The following is a 21,088-nucleotide window of genomic DNA, read 5'->3' as shown; positions in this document are numbered from 1 at the left end:
CCCTTCCACCTCCTCCACCTCTTCTACGTTTACCACCCATGAGACAACAAGAGCAATTCCTCCCCTTCCTCCTCCTTCTCAGCCTACTCAATGTGAAGATGGTGAGGACGAAGACCTCGTGGAAGTGGCGATTTACTTCCACTTAATGAATAGTAAATAATCATCATGCTGTACAGTTAATAAGCTTATCTGTTGTGTATGTCTTGATGTGAAAATCTAATAACTGTATAGCAAGAACTGAATGTTTTTGTGTTATTACCATCATTACCCCCTAAGTTTTCATCATGTAGAACATTATGTGAAAGATTTGTATGGAAGTGGATAGCCTATACTTAACATAGGCATAAGGTGAATGATATTTACTATATAATCAGTGTATGGGGCACCTGGGTGGCTCAGTTGGTTAAGGATTTGACTTCAGCTCAGGTCATGAACTCACTGTTCATGAGTTTGAGCCCCGTGTCGGGCTCTGTGCTGACAGCTCAGACCCCATAGCCTGCTTCAGATTCTGTGTCTCCCTCTTTCTCTGCCCCTCCCTGACTTGCACTGTCTGTCTCTCAAATAAACATTAAAAAAAATTTTTTTTAATATATAGAATCAGTGTATTCATTTTCTTACCATTTTGTAACCTTGCTTTCAAAGAATTACATTACTATATAATATGCCTGTCTCTTATAATTGGAGAAACTGTGTATCAGCCTATCTTCACAGGTGTTTTTTTAAATGTAACAGTGTTTCTAAAACTGTATTACAAATGGAATTGCAATACTATGGAACCATTAAATTTTATAACAATTTACTCATTAGTGTATGGGCTTGGTTACTTGAAGCGATTGTATCCATTATACTAGGGTATCATAAAGCATTCATATTGCTACTTTTTCATTACCAATGCATGAATCATTATACTTATAAATAAACATGAATTTTTTTACATTGTCTTTACATTTTTGATATCTAGTGTTAATAAAACATGTAACATCTACATAGGGTTTTTTTAAATAATATATGATTTTTTATAACATTTTCTTTTCTCTAGTTTACTTTATTGCAAGAAGACAGTATATAATACATATATAAAATGTGTGTTAAACCACTGTATGTTATCAATAAGGCTTCTGGTTAACAGTAGGCTATTAATAGTTAAAATTTTCATGAATCAAAAATTATGCAGATTTTTGACTGCACTGGGGTGGGGGGTCAGTGCTCCAACTCCTGCATCATTCAAGGGCCGACTAATATACTTGCTTTCTAGCACATAGGGACATATTCAAGTTTTAGAAAGCATTAAACATCAGAAATGCACATAATTGCTTACATTTGGAATGTTTGAAATCACCTTTTAAACCTGTCTATAAATATATTCTGTAAGCAATTTGGTTAGATTTATATATTTTAAGCTTGCTTATTGTTATCAATACCCAACTAAAGCAGAGGAAGACATGGTATTAATGTTGGTAGGACAAAGCTTATTTTTTGTGAGGGTGTTTTTAAAATTATTTTAAGGTTAATGTGGCCCTAAGACATATTACACAGATATAAATTGTATAAACTTAATAGTGGCCATGAATAGATTCCTACAAACTTGTGGGTTTTTATAGATCATTATAACAAGCTATGGAAAAGCTATTTTTTGAAAACTTTTCATGCATACTGAGGAAGGACAATATTATAGGTGCAGTTTTTTTCCCGATCTTGTCTTCATTTATCATAAACCTCAGAAAGTGAAATCTGATCAAGCATACATATTAGAGCTCTAGAGGTTAGCATTGGGCTAGCCAAATGACTGTTTAGTGTGAAAAATGTGAATTGCTTCATTTGTCTTGTTACAGACTCTGTGACAAGGGTTGTCAATATTAACTTAAAATTCCTCAACGTATAGGGGCACCTGAGTAGCTCAGTTGGCTGAGCATCTGACTCTTGATTTCAGCTCAGGTTATAATCTCAAGGTCCTGAAATTGAACCCCACATCAGGCTCCATGCTAAGCGTGGAGCCTGTTTGGGATTCTCTCTCTCTTTCTCCCTCTGCCCTTTTCCCCCACTTGTACTCTCTCAAAAAACAAAAATTCCTCAAGCTGTATTTTTGAACTTCTCAGTCTTGCAGGAATTAATATCAAATAAGACTATAATCCTAACATTAGGTTTAGGTTAGATGAGTCACACCCATGCTAGTAAACTCCCAGGATGTTGGACAGATTCTATTGCTGTTTTGGACTTGTGTAGTATAAGATGTTGTATAAATTAGTTGACCATTCTCTAAGTCTTGTATTAAAAAGTATAACAAGATTACACATGATTAGTTTACATGTTTTATGTGTATATTTTATGTATGAGTTGATCCAGGTTTTTTTAAATTTGTTTTTTACTGTTTATTTATTTTTGAGAGAGAGGCAGACAATGAGTGGGGTAAGGGCAGAAAGAGAGGGAGACACAGAATCTGAAGCAGGCTCCAGGCTCTGAGCTGTCAGCACAGAGCTCAATGTGGGGCTCAAACTCAAGAACCACTAGATCACGACCTGAGCCGAAGTCAGAAACTTAACTGACTGAGCCACCCAGGTACCCCAATCCAGATTTTTTTCATTAAAGATTCATAACCATAATTCAGTATTCACATGAAGAATCAAAGCATGGGTTTTGCTATATTCTGTTGGACCTTAGCATTAATAAAATTTTGTGATAAATTTAGGAAAAAATAATTAGCAATATAGTAAAATAGTAATCAGAAGCAAAATATATCTTTCCAAGAAGTCAAAGCTTTTGACACAGACTAAAATGAAGGAATAGGAAAGAAACAATACAATATAATTAGAAATTTCAGCTTTCAGGAAAACAGTGTTTTTCTGGTACTTTCCTAAGAGGGAATTCTTAAAACTTGAATTTGTTTGGCAAAAGTGGTATACTTAGTTGAAATATTGTCCATTTCTATCTAAATCCTGATTTTTCTTTGAATTTATCCAGTTTCAAGTTTGCTCAACCTCTTGAATCTAAAGTGTTATGTCTTTTATCAATAGTGGAAAGTTTTCACGTATGATTTCTTCCAAGTAATTTTTCAACACCACATTTTCTTACCTCTCTTCCCATGACTCTGGTGACACAACTATTTAGACCTTTTGTTGCTATCCCACATGTCCCTGAGGTTTCATTATTTGTTTTTAATGGTTATTCTCTCTGTTGTTCAGATTGGATAATTTCTGTTGATCAGTCTTGAAGTTCATTAATTCTTTTCTCTATCAGCTGCATTCTAGTGCTGAGTCCATCCAGTGAGTTTTTAAATTTTGTTATTGCATTTTATAATTTTAAAATTTCCATTGGTTCTTTATATCTTCTACTTCATCATTTAGTCTGTTTTTCCATTTGTTTCAAGCATGTTCATTATAACTTGTTCAATGATCAGCAGCTCATTTATGCTATGTAATAGGCATCTAGAAATAAGAATTTGTCTATGGTTAAGTAAACTATTATAATAGTGAATACTATAGCTGACAGGAAATTGGTTTTATGACTTGATCTAGAATCTTGCATTTGGGTTAGTGAACACTTAAGTAGTCTAAACCAATAACAGTAATATAGCACTTTTCAGAATACATGTGGTTCTTTATGGAATAATTTTTTTTTAGTATCCTTTGTAATTTTGGACTCTTGGTTAATGGTAACTGGAAATGTGGAGTTTGTGACTAATTTATCTCTTGAACCATGGTAGGGCAAATGGTTGTAGGTCCTCTAAAGTACCCTCAAGGACAAATTTTGCATCTATAAAATTACTTATTATATTCTTGATCAAGAATTTTTTCTATACCAGACTTTAATTTTAAGATTGTACTTGACCCTTGAACAATAGAGGAGTTAGGACCTCCCACCCCCCTATGCAGTTGAAAATCTGTATATTAGTTTTTATTCCCCAGGAACTTAACTGCTTATAGCCTACTCTTGGCCAGAAGCCTTACCAATAACATGAATACTCATTTAACACATATTTTGTATATATATTGTATACTCTATCCTTATAGTAAAGTAAGCTAGAGAAAGGAAAATGTTATCAAGAAAATCATAAGAAAGAGAAGATACATTTAAAGTACTGTTCTGTGGATCATCTGGGTGGCTCAGTTGGTTGGGTGTCCAACTTCAGCTCAGGTCATGATCTCAGGGTTCATGAATTCAAGCCCCGTATCAGGCTGTCTGCTGTCAGCTCACAGCCTGCTTCAGATTCTTTGTCCCTGCTTCTCACAGCCCCTCCCCCACTCATCTTCCTCTCTTCTCTCTCATTAAAAAAAATAATAATACTGTACAGTATCCAAAAAATCACATATAAGGGAACCTGTGCAGTTCAAACCTGTGTTGTTCAAGGGTCAGCTGTATTTCTACCCCTTTAAAACAAATGACTGTGTTTAATTTTTATGTAATAACTTTTAATGTACAGATTGGAAGAGATTAAAAAGATTAAAAGAAGTAGAAGTCACTCAAAATTCCACCATTCCAAGATAACTATTAACATGTTGGTGTATGTCCTTTCATTCTTTTAAATTTTATTTATACTTACATATCTGTACTTTTTAAAAGTTTATTTATTTTTGAGAGAGAGAACATGTGAGCAGGGGAGGGGCATAGAGAGAGGGACAGAGACAATCTTAAGCAGGCTCTGTGCTGTCAGCATGAAGCCCAACATAGGACTCAATCACACAAACTGTGAGATCATGACCTGAGCTGAAATCAAGAGTCATGCACTTCACCGACTAAGCCACCAAGTACCCCTGTACTTTTTTTAAACAAAATTAGATCATACTTTATGTTATATATATTGCTCTTTTCACTTAGCATTATCCCATGAATGTTTTCTTGTGTTAAATAGTATTAGAAAATAAGATTTTTAATGATTGTGTGGTATATACTTTACTAAATATTTCAGTTTACTTGTCTCTTCATTTTATTTTGTTTCAGTATAGAAATTCTTTCCAGATTTTGATAGGTCATCAACCCTCTTAATTTTTTTTATGCTATTACATTTTCTTTTTCTGGGTTTTATAGATATTTAGGAGGGAAAAGAAAAGGGCTGAATCAGAGACTTTTTTAGATTCTCTTTTTTTTTACTTTTTATTTCATTCTTTCCTTACTTTTAAGTGGTTTTTCTAATGTATTTTTTTTAGCAATCTCTATGCCCAACATGATGTTTGAACTCAAAACCCCACGATCAAAACTTACAGGCTCTTCTGACTGAGCCAGCCAGGTGCCTTTACATGCTTTTTCTAAACCAGTAGTTTTTAAGACTACAATTTTCATTCTTTAGTCTTCTTATTTTGGACCTAAAACTTTTTTTCATTTTTAAAATAAAATTTATTTTCTGTCACATTTATTTCTTAAAGTGTTAAAAAATATAGTGTCCACAACTTAACCTGTTCCTTATTAGTTCAGATCATAATGAAATGTCTTAAATACCAAGAGTGAGGTCAGACTTTTGTCTCTGACACTTAACACCTTTGTCAATGGCACGTTACTTAATTTTTCTATGCCTGTGTTTCCTCATCTGAAAATTATTGTTAATGATGACAATAATACATTTGGAGAGTACTCCAAAGAGAAAATACTTATTAACATAGTGCCTAATGTAAATACTGGGCTCTCAAGAACTAATACGATGATGGTGGAGTTATAATAGGATTATAAGTGGTGATGATACTGTCAGTAATAGTAGAAATGTATTTAATACATTGTCTCAAGTTTTCCCACCCTGATGTTCAGTCTTAAGGTAACTTACTTGTTATGTAATATGACCACTTCATTACTATTATTATATTTTTTTGCTCTGTTTCTTTTCAGTGGTTTTTTCAATCTTTAATTTGCGGTACTTTTGGTTGTTTATACAACTTTGAACCTATTCCTTTTGAACGGTGTGTTTTACGATATATCTGTTATCAATTTTATTTTGCCTACAATAAAATTAAGTGATTTCACTAAAATTCTTTTACTGAAAATTTGGTGCATGTATTTTTAATTCCTTTCCAGATTACTAAATATATAAACAAAAATTTAAAAGGGTAATAACAGGGTCAGCATTTAAATATCTTCCTCATCCTATTTTTTTTCACTTCAAACTAGTTTTTCACTTAACTAAGTTTTATTAGAGTTTAATAAGAACGTCAAAGAAAACAGTGGTGACTATGAAAAACGTCTCTGTAATTTCTCCTCATGTTTTATATTTAGCTCATTCAGCCAAAAAATACTGAGCATATACTATGTATGAGGCTAAAGGGATAGACGGAGGAACTTTGTGGAGCCTGTCAATGATTTTATACTTTATCTTAAATATAACTGCAATGTTATTGAATACTTTAAGCAAGGAAGTGCCACACTCTGTGAAGAATGGATTTTAGCAGGAATGATTAGGGTATTGGGACAAGTTTGTTTCTAGAGGAAAATTATTAGTGACATGGATCAGGGTGATACTGTGGAGATGGAAAAACGTAAATTGATTTCAGATTATGGTGGAAGTAAACTTGAGAAGACAAGGCGATGGACTCCATTCGGGTGTCAGGAGGATAGATACATACATGCTCATCCCCCTGTATGGTACATAAATTCCATGCTTTGCATACAGGGTTTCTCTCATGACTTGGCCTCCAACCTTAATGATACTGTTGTCCAAATTTTTCCATCGATTTCTTTGCATTACCCCAGTCAGATTGCTGTCAACTTTTACTATAAAATTCTCTTTATCTCCTGGTTGATTTCTGTATTCTTTTTATAGTCTTTCTTTCTGCAGGGCCACAGACTCCCCTAATTAGATTTTGCTTAGCTTACATGTGTTGTTTTGGCAGCGGGATCCCAGCACTCAAGTCATACTAATGATGGGCCAGACTAGTGTGAGTGAAGTTATGAAGGGCAGGTAAAAAAAAAAAAAAATGGAAGCCATAAATATAGACAATTTCATTGTAAATAGTCTTGGTTGAAAGTGAGAGTATAGGGGTGCCTGGGTGGCTCAGTTGGTTGGGCAACTGACTTGAGCTCAGGTCATGATCTCACAGTTCGTGGGTTCGAGCCCCACGTCGGGCTCTGTGCTGATAGCTCAGAGCCTGGAGCCTACTTCAGATTCTGTGTCTCCCCCTCTCTCTGACCCTTCCCTGCTCAAACTCTGTGTCTGTCTCTCAATGATAAATAATTGTTAAAAGAATTAAAAAAAAAAGAAAAAAGTATAAAATATGAGATGGCAAAATAGGGATGAGTGGTCAAAGGAGAGTTTTTGTTGTTTTTAAAGATGGAAGGTAATGGAGAAGAATCTAGTAGAGGGGAGATATAGAAAAGAGAGGAAAAGATCAATTGAGCAAAGTTCTTGAAAACTGCAAAAAGGTGATGATAAGTTTAAGGGAATGAAGGAAGTCCACCTCCATTTTAACAGGAAGGAAGGAAAGGATTAGTCATTAAGTTTTAAAATTTCTAGGAGGAAGAAATTGTTTTATTAAAGTGTTGTAAATCCATCACTTAGTTCCCCCTAACCTCCAATGGACAGGTTACTAAATATTAATGTCAGTTGAGCCAAGCATTCTATTCTACAATTACCTTATTTTGTTCTTATTCTTTTTGATTTCCTCTTTTAAGCAAATGAAGATAGAAAAGAGAGGACTGAGTATCCAGAGGGATATTGACAAGGAGATAGTAGGTAGATAATAAGCTATGTCACTTACAACTTCCCCAGATGGGTGAATGGAGTCAACCTGCCAGAATCAGGGTATTTGGGATGCAAATTAGGTGGGTATTCTTCATAGGGGAATGAGATCTAATCTGAGGACAAATTATGCAGTGGCTTGAAATTAGGATTTAAAGACCAAACAAGAATGACAGTGCCTCCTACCTCCGGTTGAGGACTCAGATTTTAAAGTCACAACAAATAGGATTGGACAGATGGCCATGTTGTGAAGAAGTGATATGAGACATATCCTTTAGACCAGTGATTTGCAAACATTTTTTAAGGCAATAGGATCCTTTTTTTCAAACAAAATCTCATGTGGAATCTCAATATACAAAATAAATGAGAGGACTTTTGACACAAGCCAGTAGCATATGGGTGAGAGCCATAACCTCTCCTTCCTCTTTGTGCCATATTCCAAGACACTTAAAAGATACCTAAGACTCTGCAGAACATTTTTAAATTCAAGTTATTTAAATCAAAAGAAGACAGAAACAGTTCACCTTTTTCTCTTAATCCCCCCCCCCACAGTCTCTGGTAATCACCAATCTGTTCTCTGTATCTATGAGCTTGATTTTCTTTTATTTTTAGTTCTAAACTTTTATTTTAGATTTATACACATGAGAAAGATCTTACAGCATTTGTTTTTCTCTTTGGGACTTACTTCATGTAGCATAATGCCCTCGAAGTGCATTCATATGATCACAAATAGCAAAATTTCATTCTATTCTATGGCTGAATAATATTCGATTATATGCATATACCACAGTTTCTTTATCCATACATCAATTGGAGGTTGTTTCCCCATCTTGGCTATTGCAAATAATGTTGCTATGAACATGGAGTTGCATATTATCTTTTTGAGTTAGCGTTTTTGTTTTCTTTTGATAAATACCCAGAAATATAATTACTGGATCATATGGGCATTGTATTTTTAATTTTTTGAGGAACCTCCACACTGTTTTCCACAGTAACTGCACCAATTTATACTCCCACCAACTGTGCACAAGGGTTCCTTTTTCTCCATACCCTTGCCAATACTTGTTATTTCTTATCTTTCTGATAATAGCCATTTTTACATGTGTGAGGTGTTATCTCATTGTGGTTTTAATTTGCATCACCCTGATGATAAATGATACTGAACATCTTTTCAGGTACTACCAGAGCCAGGTAATCAAGGGGTGTTCCCTGGGTGACAGCTAGAAAAACCAGGCACCAGACATAAAAACCAGGATACCAGATGCGTGTAAAGTCCCTCTGTAAGAGACACTAGCACTCTGGAGTGTGACACATGATGAACTCCAAGATAGCACCCACCCTCCAAGGTATCTGGAAGAGATTACAGCCCCTCAATGTATGTTTAATTAGCTGCTTGCCGCTCAAGTCAAATTCATGATGATTAGCTAATAGACCCCCTCACAGAAAGATCAGTCTGTGGGTCTGTTGCCTCTTGCTGTGACCTGGAGATGGTAGCTGGTTAAGAACCTTTCTCTGCTTGTAACAGTCCTGTGGACCCATGAGTGTAAGCCCCACTAGCCAGCAGAGCCGAGTGATGTACAGGTGCCCCTTGAAAGCAGTCATAAAAATTGGTGTTCTAGAGAGGGATATGATGATTACAGTCTGTGGGACCAGGAAGACAGTCTCCCCTGGCCTCCATAGCTAGGCAATCAAGAGGCGTTCCCTAGGCAGTGGCCCTCAAAATTGGGGCACTAATTGTATGTAAAAGCTTCCTTCTGAAAGGCACTGATGGTCTGGAGCACAGCATAAAGGAAAGCGTGAAGATGACATCTTCTATTCTCCATCCCAGGGGAGCGTTCCAGCAGGCTCCTGGACGTGTGTGTGAAATTAGATGCTGCTCCCTCTTGCCGATGCTTTAATTTAAGTAGGTGAGCCTTCTTCACATTAGGTCTGGGCACAATTGGCTGCCTCTGAGTTGGGTCCTGGGGTGGGTGAATCTGAGCATGAGTCCCTTAAAAGCAGTTTCTCGGATCACTATAGTCTTGTAGGTCTTGGGGTGCAAACCTTGTTGTTTTTCAGAGTTCATTGTTTTGGGGCTCATCTCTCAAGTGTGTGTCATAAAAGTTGGGGTGCCCAATGTGGGGCTTGAGCCCTTTGCTCCTCATGGAGAACTTCTTAGATTTTGAGTTCCTTCCTGGTGATGAGTCTCTATGCCAGGGAGTAGGATTTTATAGCAAGACTGTCCTAGCCTCTTAACTGCTTTGATGTGGTTTTCTTGTTTGCCTGATATCTAGTCATTACTCAGCCAGACTTGAGGTGTTTTTTGAAAGTAAATTGTTTCATAGGTAGCTGTAGACTTAGTATGTCTGTGGGAGAAGGTGGATTAAGGATCCTTATGCACCACTATCTCGAATTGGAACTCACTGTAGAACATATCGGAAGGTAATTTTGAATAATACCAAATCTTTAGAAATCTTTTTTTTCTATTAAATTAATTGTCATTAATACTAGCACATAGTAAAAAATATTCAGGTGGTAGAAAAGATATATGGTGAAAAATAATTCACCTATCCTAGATGCCAATTCCTTAGTCCTTTTACCTAGGTGTAAATAGTTACTAGTTTCTTACATATATTTTGGAAGTATTTTGAGCATACACATATAAGAATATACTCTTTTTTCTTCATCACACATGAGATCATTCTATTTCTATTCCTCCCAGTTAACTGTTTTCATTTAATTAGAGTATCTAGTATAGATCTACCTCATTCTTTTATAATAGCTGTATAATACTGTATTAAAATGATGTAGCATAATTTAACAATTACTAATTGATGGAATATTTTGCTCTTAAAAGTCATTTACAATTAATATGTGTGAATATATTTCTTGGATAAACTGAAGATTTTGAACAGGAGAGTGATAATATAGAAAGACAAACCTAATGTTAGGATCACCAGAACAAAAGCATGATATTCACAAACTCTGAACCTCATTTTATTCTTTAAGAAGTATGTTTTTCCCGCTAGGTTAGCTCTGCTTTTTCCCCACTAAAAGGGAGTTTTTATTCTACTTCATCAGACATGTAGTACTTGGCGGCTTTCTTTCTTTGTATGTGGATATACTTCTGTTTGTTACCCTGCTTTATTTTTCTCAATCTCTTATTCATCATCCCCAGTTACTCTCCAGAAATATCTTAGAAATTTGAGTTAATGTAGTTGTATTTCCTAGGTAAGCAAAGCTTTAGGTCTTTTGCTTGTACTTTGGGACGCCTTGCATTTGTAGATGAAAGGAACAATTAACTAGATCTTGCCTCTCTTTTTATCCTTCCAACTTTTGTACCCTTGTTAGAAATTTGTTTTAAAATTTTTTAACGTTTATTTATTTTTGAGGGAGATTGAGATACAGCGGGAGTGGGAAGGGGCAGAGAGAGAGGGAGACACAGAATCTGAAACAGGATTGAGGCTCTGAGCTGTCAGCACAGAGCCTGACATGGGGCTTGAACTTGTCTGAGCCGAAGTCGATGCTTAACTGGCTGAGCCACCCAGGCACCCCAGAAATTTCTAATTCTGGTCAATTTTCAAATTCATATATTCTATGTATAGTTTAGCTGATCTATACATGTTAAATTTTATTCAAATCTTCTACAATATTCTTTTATATCTTAGGATAACCTCTTCCTCACAGACGACTCCTTGCAAAGGAACACTTAATCCTTTGGATGGAAAAGGATACTCTGATTAGATATTTACTGAATAGTATGAAAATCAGTGCTTTACTCTTGAATAATTTTCTTATCAAATCTCTTGAGGTACAAGAGATGAACAAATCTTTAAAAATTTATAATTTACATTTTAGAAATTTATAATTTAGCATGACACACGTTTGGAGATGGAACCAAGGCCAGTGAAAGGGAGGATAAGGAGAAAGTGGAATTAAATTGTTAAATATTTTAACACAATGTGAACGTTTTGATTTGTTTTTTTTTTTAAATCAATTTGATAAAACTGTGATAGGGACTTGAGGGCTAGTTTATTAAAACCTATCATTTTTCAGGGAAGGAAACTAGTCTTTAGGGTGTCTGGGACTTGCCCTGATCACAGGTTATGACACAGAGCACCTGATTGCCAGCCCCCTTTTGTTTGAGGATATAACTGTTTGACTGTTTACAGTGGTAGTTAAAATGTGTGTAGCAGCAAAAGAAATTGATTCATTTTATGTATTCACTTTTTAAATCACAATATACATACTTAATGACTCAAAAGAACTATTTTTTTAAATGTAGGCAAATAAAAGTTTTGTAAATAGAATGATTTTCCTTCAAACCATATTATGTTTGGAGAATGTTTGAGGTCTAATAAGGTGTTTCTGCCTCATCTCCACTTTCACAAAATCTCTTACCGGAAAAATGTTTGTGTATTCTTGACTTTGTTTTTGTTTTGCTACTTAATATCTTGAAATATTATTTGTCTACGTGTTCAGTTACCTGGAAGTTATATAAAGAAATAGTTATAAGGGCTTCCGGATGGCTCAGTCATTTGAGTGTCTGACTCTTGATTTTGGCTCAGGTCATGATCTCGCAGTCCTGAGATCAAGGCCCCTGTCAGGCTCTGCACTGGGCTTGGAGCCTGCTTAGGATTCTGTCTCCCTCTGCCTCTCTCCCACTTGTGCGTGTGCTCTGTCTCTTTCTCTCTCTTTCAAAAAAATAAGTAAATAAAAGAGTTATATGAAATCCTTTTTCAAAACTTTTAGAAAATGATGGACGTGTAAATCTGCAGTTAGTGGTTCTACTAAACCTAAAGAAGCAGCATAGTGACTTCCTCCTGATACTATTGATGATTGTTTCACTCGAGTTTATAATGCATTGAGAAGTAAACTTTCGCCAAATCTACTTACGTGTTTTGAGTTCTCACAGAGAACTTTTGGTGTTTTTGGCAACAATAAAGGCAGAACACCTCTCAGGAGAAAACCTGCATCTGTTTTTATGTCTACTATCTGAATATTCAGTCTATTCTATCCCTATGCTTTCAGTACTAAAGAATCGCATAGCTGGAATAAGAGGCAGCTGATCACGTTTGCATTTCTTAGCCAACATGTCTTGCCCTTCCCTATTAGCACCTGTTCAGGTTTATGCCTAGCAGCTGTCAGTGTTCATAAACTCAGATTACACAAAAGGGAAGTTTGATATGCCTGAATTTGAACAGTATTATCAGTAACAAGCGATCATTGGATCTTTCTGAAGTATAGAAAATCATCATTCAGGGAGGAAGTTGTTTGTAGTAATTCTGATTTTTGTCTATTCTCAGAATTGTTACTGGTAAATGTCACATTTTTTTTAAGTTTATTTATTTTGAGAGAGAAAGAGAAGTGGGGAGGGCCAGAGAGAGGGGAAGAGAATCCCAAGCAGGCTCTGCACTATCACCATGGAGTCTGACTCGGGGCTTGATCTCACAACCATGAGATTGTGACTTGAGCTGAAATCAAGAGTCAGATATTTAACTGCCTGAGCCACCACCCTGGCACCCTAGTAAATATCATCTTAATAAAATATAGTAAATTCATGTTATCTAGGATGAGCAAATTTTCTGATATCTGTTAACTACATATCCTACATTATCAGTTTTAAACAATTAGGACAAAATGTAAAATACAGACCAGAGTTTGGCACAAAACCTAGTTGAATATAATGTTTAAATCAGCTTGAATCATCTTATAACAATTACGTATAATTACTACTTCACAGAAAGTTTTAGTTAATTGAATTCCAGGTTATACAATTTTTGATACTTTAGATCAGGATTTCTCAGCCTTAGCACTGCTAACATTTTGGGCCAGCTAATTCTCTGTGGAGGGGATGTCCTTTGCGTTGTAGGAGTTGAGCAACATCCCTAGACTCTATCTCTGCACTGTCAGTAGCATGCTCTCAGATGTGGCCATCAAAAGTGTCTCCAGACTTTGCCAAATGTTTCCTCGTGGCCAAAGAGGGCATTATAAAGTCACTCCTGGTTGAGAGCTAGTGCTTTAGACTATGGGAAAGATATGTAATGCATCAAATCTTTTATAATCTCTTCATCACCTTCTGCACATTTTTCTTCCATTGTTCACATCAACAAATTTATTGTTTACTGTAGTATTTTATGTTAATTTTCAGTTGTAGTAATCTTTACCTTACCTTGGTTATTAACTTTGCAAATAAAGAATTCTGAAGGTGTACATTAAAAAGTATATTCATAAATGGCCTTAAGCTAGAAGATGCACCTACTAATTGATATTCTTCCATAGCTGAGTGTGTGCGATGGCAGAGTCATATTATATAGCCCCTTCATTTTGATCTTACGGTATTTGGGCTGTTTTTGGTCACAGAGAAGTTTGTTGGTAGTGGTTTGAACCTGAGATGAAGGTGGTATCCTTAACACATAGAGTCAGAATGAGAGGCTGTTATAGGATTGCCAGATCTGGATGCTCTGGCCCTAACAGAAATCTGAAAATATGTGCTTCTGGGACACCTTAACCATTTTTATTTTATTTTTTTAAAACTTTTTTTTTTTCAACGTTTATTTATTTTTGGGACAGAGAGAGACAGAGCATGAACGGGGGAGGGGCAGAGAGAGAGGGAGACACAGAATGTGAAACAGGCTCCAGGCTCCGAGCCATCAGCCCAGAGCCTGATGCGGGGCTCGAACTCACGGACCGCGAGATCGTGACCTGGCTGAAGTCGGACGCCCAACCGACTGCGCCACCCAGGCGCCCCTAACCATTTTTATTTTAATGAATATATTTTTCTTTTATTTAAATTATTATTTTTTTATTTAGAGAGAGAGCATGGGGAGGGGAGCAGAGGTTGAGAGAGAGAGAGAATCTTAAACAGGCTCATGCTAAGCATGGAGCCCGAGGCAGGGCTCAATCCCAGGACCCTGGGATCATGACCCAAGCCGAAATCAAGAGTCGGACACTCAACCCACTGAGCCCCCAGGAGCCTCTGAATATATTTTTCTTAAATGATTTGAAGAGATGGGTTTTTGCCATTTTTGTGTAATATGCTTAAATAATGAATAACAATTTAGTGTAATCATAATTATATTTTTTCAACTGAAAATGAATGTATTCATTTTCACATATATTTATGTTCCACTTTATTTTGAAAGTTTTAAGGCAAAACACTTCACCATTCATACTTATATAATTGCAAGACATTTATTTTAAATTCTTTTTTAATTCTTAACACAAAATTTATCTGGCTAAAAAATGTAATAACATGCTAAACATACATATAACCTTAAAATAGATATGACTCTGAAATATTTACTTGAAATGAATAATCTAAAATACCTTAAGGTTTCTTTTACTGCCGCATATACACATGGGTAATTATATACACAGATATTCACTTATTAAAAACAATAGCTAATAATTATTAAATGGTAGGTATTCAGCACTTTACATGCATTATCTCAGTTAATCCTAATTATATCGTCATCATATTACTCATGAGGGAATTGAAAGTTCACTGAAGTTATATAATTGGTACAAGGTCACAGCTGATAAGCTCCAGATACTGTTTTTGAACTCAAATAGTGTCTGTTATCAAATGTCTTGTTGACATAATGCTGTAATCCCAATGTAATCTGTGTCTTCATTTCTTCAGTGTTTAGATTTATATTCCTCAACCCCAACCCATATGTATTTTTTTGAGTGCCTACTGTGTGCCAGACTGTTTTTTGTTTTTCTTTGCTTTTCATTTAGAAATAATCTTAGACTTAAAAACAGTTAAAAAACAAATACAGAGCATTCATATATATTTTTTTACCCACATGTATATATTTTACCCACATATATATTTTCCCCCTAATTTTCATAATTTATATAACCATAGTACAGTTATCAAAATTATAAAAATCAGAAAATTAACACTGGTACAACACTATTAACTGAACTATAGACTTTGTAAGGATTTCACTAGCTTTTCCATTAATGTTCTTTTTCTGTTCCAAATTTCAGCCTAGGATCCAACATCACATTTAATTGTATCTGCTTTAAGTCTTTAACCTTTGGCTGTTCTTTAGTCTTTCCTTTACTTTCATGAGCTGGACACTTGGTGAACACTAGTCAGTTTTGGTTTGTCTGATGTTTTCTCATGATTCGACTGAGGTTATGTGTTGTCAGGAAGAATGCCACAGAAGTGGTATGTGCCTCTAAGGGCATCAGAGGGCACATGATATTTTATTACAAGTTGTATAGTTTCTCCACTGTGAAGTTAATTTTTTGCCATCTGTAATTAGTAAAAACTTTGGAGCAGATACTTGGAGACTATGCCAATATCTTGTTTCTCCTCAGACTTTCTCCTGCTTTCTCTGCTCTATCCTGCTTTTTCCAGACTTTCTACTGCTTTTAGTATCTCTCCGTACACATGTATTTTAAGGCTTCTTCTCTGAGTAGTTCTAAAGACCTGTAACTACCAGCTGTAGTTCCACTCTTTCTTATTGCCAGGTTTAAATTTTATTTTTAAACTATGTTATAATAAAGAACCTACTAGTATTTTATTACTACAGAATAGATTCTCAAAAATAGATTGTAAGATCCGAGTATATGTATATATTTAATTTTAATAAATATTTCCAGGAAAAATGATCTCCAATAAGCAATATGTAGAGACTGCTTGTTTGACTTTCTGGATTTTACTTGCTTTAGTCCCAAATCAAGTTACAGCAACAGAAAGAAATACACCTAGAGCTTATAATTTATTATCCTAAAAAATTAACAACTATTATTTATTGAATTCTTTTATGCCAGATACTCAGCTAAAGTGCTTATCTATGTTATATCACCAAATTATATAGTACAAAAGCAAATTAAAAAAAAAACAACTTTCCATTTTTTTAAATGCATTTAGGCACAGTGAAGTTACCAGCTATAATTTTTTTTAAATAGCCTTTTTCTATAAACTCTAGGTAAAGGATTCATATTTTTTGCATTTAGTAAAATGAGACTTGTTGGTGAAAATAATTTGTAGTGAAAGATGTCAGTAGGGGCCTCGGCTCAGACCAGCCTCATGTTTCAAAGTTTGTTGGTGACTGCTTGATGACCCAAAACCTGCCCTGTAAGCATTAGTTTCATGTAACCATTGGTACCAGCTACGACTTTCCATGATGAATGCTGAAAAAAAGAAAGAGAAGTTATTTAAGAATATGAACATACTCATTATGGCATTATCATCTATAAGGTGATTAACAGCAATACCAGAATATGAACAGAAGGTTTTGAATTGTGTATGATTGGAAAACTTATTGAACTGGTTACTAATGATGCTATGTGTCAACCAGAGATGATAATCTTTACTATATGTATCCATCTTAAGAGAAAAATCTTCTAGATACCATATGGATTAAATCAACATTTAAACATTAACTCTGCGTTATTTTAATTGGACAGTATTTTTAAAACAAACTCTTTTTATTTGAATTGCCTGTAGAATTCCATACAGAAATCTTTTTTATGGTTAGATTATTTCCATAGTGAAAGTTTGTGGTGGATTGTAAATTCAGTTTTAAGTGAGCAGTGTCTTTATTTTGTTTCTTCCTGTAAATTGTGTACTTATTAAAGCAGTTGGGAAAGTCATGATTTTCTTGCTTCCTTGTAGGATCACTGTATGCAGAGAGTATTAAAATAACCATTTTAATATTCTATATTTTTAAAAAAATATTGGGACACAATTGACATACAACATTTTATATTCGTTTCACATATACAACATAATGATTTGATAGTTTGTGTGTATTGCAAATATTTGTATATATTGCATAATATTTGTATGTATTACAAAAGTATCATCATGATAAGCATACTTAACATTCATCACCACACAGTTACAAATTTCTTTTGTGATGAGAACTTTTAAGATCTACTTTCTTAGCAACTTTCAAACAAAACAGTGTTACTAACAACAGTCACCATGCTGTACATTATATCCTATGACTTATTTTAACTCCACCCATTTCTACTCTAAATTTTTAATATCAGCATTAACTGTTACAGTAAGACCAATGTAAGATTACACCTGAAATAGCTAAGCAAATAAATATAAATACATATAAGTGGCTCAGTTATTATAAATGGGTCATATTAAGGCCATTTTAATTGTAGTTCATACTTGACATGATTAAAAACTGTAAAATGGATTTACCTTTTTGGTGAGGGAGGAGTGCTTGCTCTGTTGGGGATTACCAAGTCAGATTCTTGGATGTTTAAGACTTTCAAGACTTGGGTTTGGAAGACAGGGTTACACCGCATTCAAATGTGGTGTTATTTTGGGGGCACTTGGGTGGCTCGGTTGGTTGAGCATCCAACTCTTGGTTTCATCTCAGGTCATGATCCCAGGGTTTCCGGATCAAGTCCCACATCAGGCTCCATGCTGAGTATGGAGCCTGCTTGGGATTCTCTCTCTCTCTCTCTCTCTCTCTCTCTCTCTCTCTCTCTCTCTGCCCTTCTCACCCACTAGTGCATGCTCTTCCTCTCCCTCTAAAATAAAATTTAAAAAAACACACAAAAAGTAAATCTGGTGTTATTTTCTTGATTCGTTAAGATAATATGGGTGTTGGGGCGCCTGGGTGGCTCAGTCAGTTAGGCGGCCGACTTCGGCTCATGTCGTGATCTCGCGGTCCATGAGTTCGAGCCCCGCGTCGGGCTCTGTGCTGACAGCTCAGAGCCTGGAGCCTGTTTCAGATTCTGTGTCTCCCTCTCTCTGACCCTCCCACGTTCATGCTCTGTCTCTCCCTGTCTCAAAAATAAATAAAACGTTAAAAAAAAATTTAAAAAAAAAAAGATAATATGGGTGTTATGTTGTAAGTGAATAGACAATGAGGTGATTTAGGAAGAATAAGAAGTTAATATGTTAATTTTTCTAAGATTGTGGCAACACATTTGTATGAAGATATATGCAAACCACTGTTAATGTTTTTTTGCTATAAGGAAATTCTGCAAGTCTATTAAAAGAGGATTTGGTATACTAAACATTAAACTTATTTCATAAATTGGTGTTTTAAATTATACTTATTTTGTTTTTATTTATTCCATATTTTATCTTTCTGAAGAACATGTATGTTGAAACACTTTCATATTTTAAAAAATATGCCTAAATGTTTGAATTATTTAAATATGTTTAGTTCGTTGAATAATGCCACCATCAGATACTGAGAATTGATGTTTTTCTCCCTCTCATAGACATGGAGTCTGGAGAACGGTTACCATCCTCAACAGCCTCCTCTACTACACCTTCATCTTCAGTACCTTCTGTGGCTTCATCAGTTTCAAAAGGCGGCCTTTCCACGGGAGCTGCTTCCCTGAGCTCTACAATCAACCCATGTGGTGAATACCCTTTATTGACTCAGTTTTAGGATACCTTCCATTTATTAATTTGCATTCATAGTGTTTTACTGAACTCTGAGCAAAATGTTTTCATCATCTCTCTTGACCTGTTGAACAATAAGTAGGTTTCTGCTTTTCCTGGATTTTGCCAGCACACTGAGGTGTCACGCTGGATCTTTCATGCTTTACATGCTTATGAGAAGCTCTCTTCATCTTGTCTTAATTTGACCATTTCAATTAATAAATGAGTACATGCAAAATATTTTTAAGCAATAAACCCATGAAGAGGTGAAAGAAATACAAAGGAGTCCTTGGTGGTAAGATTAGGTACCAATGCCATGGACCTTTTGTTCTAAATTTGCTTCTGCTATTTGAAATATCTTTCACCAAACTCCCAACTACCCCAGTTCATGATGTGTGCTAAAGGAGATCATCTACTCGATGGAAAATATTCTAAAAATTAACAGCATGACAAGTTTCTCTTAAACATGAACAAAGTTCAGACTGCTAAAAGGACAATAATAAAAATTCGATTTCAGAAGTGAAAATATCATAAATTTCAATTAATTTTATAGAAGGTGTTTTTAATTACTGCCCGAAATCATTCTTTGCCCAAACGCAGATTTGGTAGAATACCTCCTTTTTTTTTTTTTTTTTTTTTTTAAAAGAAAATGCTAAAGGGTTAACTCATTCCTTTATCACTAGGAAGGTTTTAAAGTTAAATATTTTTTTTATCATATAGATTATTTCTTATGTTTATAAGCCAAAGAACTAAATGATATCTTTTTCAAAATTAGATTTATAATTTTGGATAAATATGGAATGTTTGCTAACAAAATACCTTAGTAAATTGTCAAATATATATTTATTCAATTATTTTGATTTCTTTTAATCAATGGAATGATAAGAAGGATGTCATTTTGTCATTGATTTATCAGAACAATTTTCTAGAATTTTCGTAGGGATTACAAAATAAGTAAGATAAAATAGGCTTTTATTTAAAACTAATAAATGAGGGGCACCTGGGTGGCTCAGTTGGTTGAGCGACCGACTTAGGCTTGGGTCATGATCTCGCAGTCTGTGAGTTCAAGCCCCGCGTCGGGCTCTGTGCTAACAGCTCGGAGCCTGGAGCCTACTTCGGATTGTGTGTTTCCCCCTCTCTCTACCCCTCCCCTGCTCATGCTCTGTGTCTCTCTATCTCTCAATAATAAATAAATGTTAATTTTTTTTTAAATAAAAAAAATAATAATAAATGAAATCCCTATCCAGCATCCTGTACAGTCTTGGTTGAGTCAGTTCACAACTTCATGCACACTTCCCTTATATATAAAATGATGAATGCCTTTGACAATATGCTGTGTTCAAAAATAGTGATGCTGTGATTGGCATTTTATCTTAGTTTGTCTAAATGATTGTACACAGTTGTACTTTTGTAATTATTCTTTCCTGCGCTTTATAATTCTTCTTATTTCCTTTGTTGTCGGCTCATTTCAGTGTATCTTCCAATCTGCTTGTCTTACTTTGTATTAGTCTTTATATAGTGTTTCTAGAGATTTTTTTTTTTAATGTTTATTTATTTTTGAGACAGGGATTGACAGAGTATGAACGGGGGAGGATCAGAGAGAGAGGGAGACACAGAATCCGAAACAGGCTCCAGGCTCTGAGCTGCCAGCACAGAGCCCGACGCGGGGCTCGAACTCACAGACTGCGAGATCATGACCTGAGCCGAAGTCGGATGCTTAACCGACTGAGCCACCCAGGCGCCCCAGAGATTTTTTTTTTTTTAATGTTGAAGGTTTCAATTCTTGAGTACAGAGCTATGAGTTTTCTGGACACTTTGCTGTTACCAATTTCTTACTTCGTTTTCTGAATTAGTGACACTTAAATTGCTTATAACTTTGGACACTTACAACATGTTGGGCACTATTTTTTGTTAGTGCTGGTTGAGAGTTGCAAAAGGGGTGGGGTATGCTGAGTTGCAGAGTTACATCAGAAATTCCCTTATCTAGGAAAGAATTCACTTTTTACATTTATTTGCCAACTTGAAAGTGTCATAGACTTTTTATGTTGAGTTGCTTATGTTGAATGAAGGCA

At 35.2% G+C, this 21,088-nt stretch overlaps 1 protein-coding gene across 19 annotated transcripts in view; it reads left to right on the top strand.

The window, feature by feature from the left end:
* The window catches only part of BAZ2B (bromodomain adjacent to zinc finger domain 2B), a 438,023-nt gene that overhangs the window by 277,752 nt on the left and 139,183 nt on the right, over positions 1-21,088 (top strand). For all 19 annotated transcript variants that reach the window (XM_040476372.1, XM_040476370.1, XM_040476371.1 and 16 more), the window contains one exon: positions 18,851-18,994. In XM_040476372.1, the coding sequence (XP_040332306.1) occupies positions 18,853-18,994 (142 nt within the window). In that variant the 5' untranslated portion in view covers positions 18,851-18,852. Of the gene's footprint in view, positions 1-18,850; positions 18,995-21,088 lie in introns of those variants that run through there.

The sequence above is a fragment of the Herpailurus yagouaroundi genome, unplaced genomic scaffold (assembly GCF_014898765.1).
Source record: "Herpailurus yagouaroundi ecotype Mexico unplaced genomic scaffold, PumYag 140, whole genome shotgun sequence".
NCBI lineage: Eukaryota > Metazoa > Chordata > Mammalia > Carnivora > Felidae > Herpailurus > Herpailurus yagouaroundi.
Note: the sequence above shows the minus strand (reverse complement) of the source record. Positions and strands in the feature narration are given on the sequence as shown.